The sequence below is a fragment of the Zingiber officinale genome, chromosome 6B, assembly GCF_018446385.1.
Source record: "Zingiber officinale cultivar Zhangliang chromosome 6B, Zo_v1.1, whole genome shotgun sequence".
Taxonomy (NCBI): domain Eukaryota; kingdom Viridiplantae; phylum Streptophyta; class Magnoliopsida; order Zingiberales; family Zingiberaceae; genus Zingiber; species Zingiber officinale.
The window spans coordinates 109,340,850-109,348,217 of record NC_055996.1 but is presented as its reverse complement, the minus strand read 5'-3'; the positions used below and the strand labels follow the sequence as shown (position 1 = coordinate 109,348,217).

Here is a 7,368-nt window from a genome sequence, read left to right as displayed (position 1 = left end):
TTGTTACACTATAGGTCCGGCCCTGGATCTGATGGACCAAACAGATTAATAATAAAAAAAAAAGTTATTTTACATTTCATTTCAGTTATGTCAAAATATTTGCATTGGAATATTTGTCAACAGCTGCATCGTCAAATACAGTGGAAGACAACAGCGGAGCAACTGCTGAGGTGGGAAGAAAAAAGACAGCAACAAACAAAATCAAATTGAAACGTAAACATTTATAAAAAAAAAAAAGGAAACGTCCGGCAACAAACCCAACAAATCAGATCAAATTCCAGCCAGAAATATCACATCAAAACGTGGGCCAAGAAGCAGGTACACATTCGGGTGTACGTAACGGTCAACTTGTTAGAAGCCAAAAAGAAAAGCTTTGATCCTCTTTTTGGTCCTGGTGATGGTTTACGCGCCGTTGAGATTGAGAAAGCGCGCACCTCGTACGCAGACGATCTCGAAGGCGGCGGCTTTGGATTGATGCTTCTCGAAAAGGTGTGATCTTGGAGCGGGTCGATGACCGCGGAGGTAGATGGGGCGGCGGCTCATGATGGCCGGAGAGGTGGCGTGGAGTCGGAGCTGGTGGAGAGAGGGAAGAGGGACGGAAAGCCTCTTTTGGTCGAGATCGGCATCGCTATTGCTCTCTCGGTAGCTGTGTTTCTCGTTTCCCAGTTCCGGCGGCGGTCCCGTCGTCCTCGCCCTTGTCCGCCGCCTCGTCTTATCCCGTCTTCAGGTTTTCAATAACTTCGTTTCTATCGTTTTTTTTTTAGCATCATTTTTGGTTTTTACTAAGTTTTAACCGGGAGAAATTGAAAGCCCTAATGAATCAAATCTGATTTTACTGCATCTGATTACAAATCAACAGCTGGTGGGGAGCTGCGCACTAGCGAGAAGGATACCGACGGAAGCCAGGATTTCCGCAACCTAAAAAACGTAAATTTCCAAGAACCAACTTAGTCGATCTCCTTCAGTTTGTTTTGTTTCTGTTCATTAGATGATCATGTTTAACAGGAAGAAGCTAATGTAAATGGCACGTCTACCACCACGACGAGGCTATCTCCTACCAGTAACACCTCAAGCGACGCAGAGGGCTTCCTTTTGCCTGAATTGAACGATTCTTTAATTAAGGATTTTGAGGTGTCAAATATGGAGTGGCCAAAGGTGAAGGAAGAGATCACGCGGCTAAGGGAGATGGTTGCGTTCCTTCAGGAGAGGGAGAGAAATCTTGAATTCCAGTTGCTTGATTCCCATGGAGCAAAACAGCAAGAAGCTACCATGAGAGAACTTGAGAGTCGGTTGAAGATTAGTGTGATGGAATCTAAGATGTATAGTTTGAAGATAGAATCTTTGAAGACTGAAAACCAGAAGCTAGAATCTCAGATGATGGACTATGCAATAATGAAGAATGAGCTTGGGGCTGCCAGAGCAAAAGTTGAGTTTTTGAAGAATAAATTTGAGTCGGATAGGGAGAAGGAGAAAGAAATATTGGCCTCTCTTCATGAGAGGATTGTATCTTTGCAGCACAGGGAAGAAAGCTATGTAAATAACAACGCAGAACTGGAAACCAAGTTGAAGAGCTTGGAGGAATTGGAAAACAAAGTTATAGAACTAACAACTATTAATTCAAGGCTTGTGGAGGAGAACTCCAATTTGGCAAAGAGGTTTGAAGCTCCACAAAGTTCCAAGCCTTCAGTCCTTGAAAGTACAAAGGTTTGTCTCAGTTCTTCGTTTAGAAGATTTCACTGCTAACAAGTGCTAAAAATGTGAGGTACATAATCATGTCACTCCATCTGCTTCAACTGTTTGTGTTGTGCTTTCTATGTGGTTTGGTATATTTTTAATTTGCACCCATTCTCTTCTCCAAATGATCTTCTCAAAATCTTTTACCTGTTTGTGCTGTTGGGGTATCTCAAAAAAGTAATACCAAATTTATGTCCAGCGGTGCACAATTGATGCTTCAGTTCATTATAATGTCTGAAGTGAAGTATAATTTCATTGCAGGTGGAAGAACTGCACGAAGTCAACCAACTGAGGAAAATCAATGAAATCTTGAAGGAAGAGATTGAACAATTACAAATGGATAGGTGTGCAGATGTTGAGGAACTGGTTTATCTTAAATGGATAAATGCTTGCCTAAGATATGAGTTGAGGAACTATCAACCACCTGCAGGGAAAACAGTTGCAAGAGATCTCAGCAAGAGCTTGAGTCTAAAATCAGAACAGATGGCCAAACAACTCATACTGGAGTATGCAAATTCTGGTGCAGATGAGGGAAGTCTAAATCTTTTTGAAGCTGCTTCGGAGTATTCTTCACAAACTTCTACAGAAGAACCTGAAGATACTTCATTTGATACCTCATCGCTAACACGGAGTTCCCACAGAGCAAAGTTTCTCAGCAACCTTAAAAACCTGGTATTAGGAAAAACCAAACATAATAGCACAGATTTTGCAGTGGATGCAACAACACCAAGTTCAGCACGTTCAGAAAGAAAAGTGGAGGATTTTCAAGAAATGAATCAGTTGCTGAAGCATAATCAAGATTTTTCCTCTCAGATAAATTCTAGGCTGTCGTTGGACATCCAAACACTTCAGAGGCTTGAACTAGAAGAAGCAAGCACACCTCATTGGAATGAAAAAGCAACACTCAGTAGAAACGAGCCACAATCTTCTTTAGAACTGTATCACGACCAAAATAATCTGATTGCCCAAGAAAACACCTATTTTCCAGAGAAAGCTGAGTTGAAGAAGTTTGCAGGTGCTTTGAGAAGTTCAAAGAGACACGTTCAGAATTAAGGGAGGGTCAGCATCCTCTAGATATTGAAGCCTAAATATTCCTTCACGCTTCAATAGTTACTAGATACACAAATAAGTGTCTGGATATACACGTTTGACACACTAATTGGTACATATGGCAGATGCTGCCAAATATTCATAAATACCATTAAACATGTGTTAAATTCTCTTGCTTTTGTTTTCTTAATGAAACTAAAGGTTGTGGCCATTTGAGATTTTTGTGCTCTTGACACTGGTTAGACGCTTCCTTCTTTTATGCATTCTCCTTGAGTGATGGCAAACATTATGTAGGATACATGAAATCTGATTGTGAATACAACCAAAATGATCTGGTTTACAGGATTGTTTGAGCAAGAGGAGTTGATGACCTGATTGCCATAGTAGTTGTTCCCCTACTGAATTACTTGTTTGTTTAGCCTTTACAAGCTTAATCAGGAACGGATTTTCAATGAACGAATAGTAAAATCTAATAAATCTCCATGCAAGTTTATGCACATCTTATCATTTTAAATTGGCCAAGGAAAATAATTTTTTTCCGTTTATTGAGGGAACTGCAAAACTACATTGACAGCACAATATTTTCAAATTTTATGTCTCATCATTTTGCTGTTCTCTTCACCAAAGAAATGCCACTTGGATCCCCTCCCAACTCTTCAAACACCACAAGGTAATTCCCAGTTGGATTTAACCATGATCGAGGAACATGATACCTGACATTTAAAACCAATAATTAGTTAGTGTTGAAGGTTGAAACCCTATCTCCAAATTTGCAAACTGGTTAGCCTGGTCTAGGTTTCAAAAGATTGTGTACTCACCATTTTTGAGAAGGCTCTCCACAGTTGCTCAGACACTTCTTCTCATTGTAATTGCCACGGTAATCACAGCTCCTACAAATGCCTGATGCCTTGTTAGCAGGCCAGTAGCGGCCAATGCCCTGCCCATTGATCCATATCTGACCTTTCCCCATGCTGCTCATGTCCAAAGCCAATGGCTCATTTCCAGATGGAGCATTGAAGTAGGCCTGCACAGTGAGACCAACTTAAGGTCGCCACTCCTACAAAGTAAGGGTCATGCTGATACTCCACTGACCTGGTACCAGGTGAAAGGCTGGTCCTTAGCTGCATCTCCCCACTTAACTGAAGAACTGCCACTAGCAGTGTGCAGATTCAAATGCTCACCATGTGTACCAATCTGCAAAGTGCAAACACATCATTTTCTTTCTCAGATACTAATCAGAAAGGAAATGTCAATAAAGAAATTGAAAAGTGGATAAGGGAAACCTGATAAGTCCATTTCTGTGATGACAAGTCTCTCTTTCCCTCATTAAGGCCATCTAGGGTAACTGGCCCTAGAACACCCACATTCCATGTCTCAAAGTGGTTACCAATATTCTGAAACAAACACAAGTAAGTTCATCAGTTATGAGATTGATTGTTTTTTATTTTTTTTATAGAAATATAGTTTGCACTCACTTGTAAGCCAACTGATACACTCAAAATGGAGATCTTGTTGCTTCCTTGCCACATTTTCACATTCCCTGAATAAGTTATCTTTGGATTGTCTACATCACCATACACGAACCCTGTGGAAAATTCACTGTTTAGATGTATAATTTAGCGAGTGAAACGAGATTGGTTAGGCGAGAGCAATACTCACCGAACTTCTGTCCATTGACAAAAACTTGCATGGCATGACCGGCCGACATCACAGTCAGATAAGGCCACTTGCCAGTCTTCAGGAAGTGTTCATTCGGGCTGATGTCGATGCTGAAAGGATTGTTAATATATGGGTCATTGACTTTGCTTCATCTGATCAAAGATTTCAAAAGTAGTTAACTCTCTAATTACATCTTGTTATACTCACTATGTGGTGTACCAAAGGTAATCTGACTTGTCCCATGTCAAGCTTAACTGTTCAATTAGTCCATCTTTTGTGAAGGAACTACTGTCCAATGAGCTGATATCTTCAGTATAGGACTTAAAAGAGAACCCTTCGAACCACGACATCTTAATCTGCGAAGTTGGAGCTGCTACCTGAATCGTAATCGAACATTAGTCCCAAAGTCGTTAGCATATAGCGCATTCATGAACACCGAAAATCTTACCTTTGCAGTGTTGAATGTCACGGTTTTGCAATCAGGAAGGACACTAATGGACCAAGCTGGAAGATCATAAGGGAATCCATTGAAAGTGACTCTAACAGCTGAACTAGGATCATTGTTAGCAAGGAATGCAGCACAGGCACCGGAGTTCGATCGGAAGACATGAGCCTATAAGGAATCAAAGATAAGTTCTTGCCAATTTTTAAACCATTGAAACACTGGAACTAAACAAACCTCTTGACTGTTTCCAAGTTTGGTGACTGTGGGATCCGCTGACACAAGTGCCGGCTCACAGAGTTTGATGGCCTTGTGGAGGTCCCTTAGGTGACCCCATTTAGGTTGCCTCAAGAGCCCTGGAAAAAGGGTTTAGTAGCGTAAACAACAGGTTTTAATAAAATATATATAATTTTTTCATACCATATTCATCAATTGGGGCATCATAGTCATAGCTTGTTGCAATGAAAGGGCCACCGGAAGTTCGACCGAAATTTGTTCCTCCATGATACTGCCAATCTTTTTCACTTGAGTTACTTGTTAATTGAAAAATCTAAGTAAAACACAATATTTTCTTACCATATAGTAATTGATGAAAGATCCACCTTTCTGGATAAACTTTGCAACTGCATAAGCTATGTCCTCAGCCGGCCTGTAAGGAACTGGGCCTCCAAAAGCAGTGAACCTATGGAAATCGAGACAAATGAATTAATTCAGGATTTTTTTTTTGTGGTAATTTAAGGGGATAAAATAATTACCAGCTAGTCCAGAGTTCTGTCCACATAGTTGGTTTATTCGGTTTATTTGGAGAGAACCAATCGCAGTAGAAATCATTACATGTGTTTATCTAAAAACACAACGCCAAAGTCAATTAGTTTTTTTTTTCTTTTTTAAAGAAAAATAAGAAGAAAAAGGGAAAAGAAAAACACTAATTTAATGAGAAGAGGCCTATTGGGGACTTACTACTGGATCAGGGGCATCGTCTTGTTTGCACATAACCCATGGAATGCCTGTGCTCAGACCCACAGCCATTTGAGCAGCCCAGTTGGTGTAACGGACAGCCGGAGCACCTCCATAAAATTCTACGGGACCGTATTCATTCTCAATCTGCTCAAATTATATATAAATAAATAAATAATATTTTATTAAAATTTCGTTAAACACTAAAAAAAAATGCTTACCTGACATAGTATAATGGGGCCGCCCTGTGTCTGAAACAGACCTTCGGCCTTCATCATGGAGACGATCTTCGTCGTAAAACTTTCCATCGCCGCCTTTTGCATTAAAATAAAAGGGCTTTTTTTAGTTGGAGATCAAGTTAACTATTAAAAGAAAGGATTTTTATGAGAAATCCTACCTTGAAGGGCCCATTGTCTGTCCTAAACTGGATTCCAGGAACATACTTAAGCCAAACAGGAAATCCTCTATTTTATAACAGATGAGTTACTATCAGCAGATTGCATGGGAAGAGTTTAAAGAAGAAGAAGAAGAAGAAGAAGAAGAAGAAGAAGAAGAAGAAGAAGTACCCGAAGTTCCATTCTGCGCAAGCATAAGGACCAATTCGAAGATGAACGTAGAGGCCGGCCTCTTTCACCAGCTTGACGAATCGAACGAGGTCGTAATTGCCTCCAAAGTAAAACTGTCCTTGAAATCTTTAGTTCAAGAAGAAAGCAGGATTGGAGAACAGAACAATGGAGGAGTTCTAGCAAAACCTGTCCTTGAGAAGGCTCGTGGCCGTTCCAGAACACGTAGCTCTGGATCACATCCAAGCCGCCGTCTTTTGCCTTCTGTATAAGGTCTGGCCACATCTGGAGACGATCCCAACAATAAAGTTCAAATTTTGCACAATAAAAACTAAGAAATCCAGAGAATAATGTTTCATCCTTACGTCCGGAGTGCTCCTCGGGTAGTGTATCGAACCGGAGATTAAAATCCTCCTACGACCGTCGATGATCAGCGCCTTATGGTCGTAGCCGACGGAGGCTTCCACCGGCAACGTTGACGCCGCCAACATCGCCGCCGCCAGCAGCAGCAGCACCAGCGCCGGGAGCCTGCCGCCGCTCATGGTGGCCTTCCTATCCGCCGTCCTGTCTTCAAAAGCTCCTTCTGAAGTACTGTCTAATCTCGGACTTCCCCTGTTCTCTCTTTATCTGCCAATTTAGTTGAAGTGTGAAAGAGAGGGAGACGGAGGAAACTGGAGGGAGTCATTGCGCTTTAAGAAGGGGGGAGGACTGCGAGCTCCGGATTGGTGGAAAAATGGAGCCTCCTGTGTAACTCACGGTGACGTGGCGACATCATCCCCGAATTCATTTTTTTTCTCCCGTCTCTTCGTTCTAAATATATCAGTTAATTAAATTATATCATATCCATAATATATGATAAATTTTTAAAAACTTTATTTTGATAAATAAAATTAATAATTAAGTATCTTACTATATATGTGCTAAAGGGACAAGTTTTTAATAAAATAGCTCTTATAATTTATA

At 40.8% G+C, this 7,368-nt stretch overlaps 2 protein-coding genes across 2 annotated transcripts; one reads left to right on the top strand and one right to left on the bottom strand.

Moving 5' to 3' along the window:
• The first annotated feature begins 389 nt into the window (after positions 1–389).
• LOC121988845 (protein CHUP1, chloroplastic-like) lies at positions 390–3,002 on the top strand. Its single transcript, XM_042542534.1, has 4 exons — positions 390–727; positions 860–927; positions 1,006–1,704; positions 1,996–3,002. The coding sequence occupies exons 1-4, from the start codon at positions 511–513 to the stop codon at positions 2,785–2,787; spliced, it is 1,776 nt and encodes a 591-aa protein (XP_042398468.1). The 5' UTR covers positions 390–510; the 3' UTR covers positions 2,788–3,002.
• Positions 3,003–3,267: 265 nt separating this feature from the next.
• Positions 3,268–7,074, bottom strand: LOC121988844 (beta-galactosidase-like). The gene is made up of 18 exons (XM_042542533.1): positions 6,771–7,074; positions 6,595–6,690; positions 6,409–6,521; positions 6,240–6,306; positions 6,064–6,156; positions 5,846–5,989; positions 5,641–5,729; positions 5,462–5,567; positions 5,306–5,393; positions 5,123–5,241; positions 4,892–5,056; positions 4,651–4,820; positions 4,444–4,553; positions 4,260–4,369; positions 4,068–4,178; positions 3,877–3,978; positions 3,603–3,808; positions 3,268–3,497 (listed from the first exon to the last, which is right to left on the bottom strand). The coding sequence occupies exons 1-18, from the start codon at positions 6,945–6,947 to the stop codon at positions 3,386–3,388; spliced, it is 2,178 nt and encodes a 725-aa protein (XP_042398467.1). The 5' UTR covers positions 6,948–7,074; the 3' UTR covers positions 3,268–3,385.
• Positions 7,075–7,368: the final 294 nt, after the last annotated feature.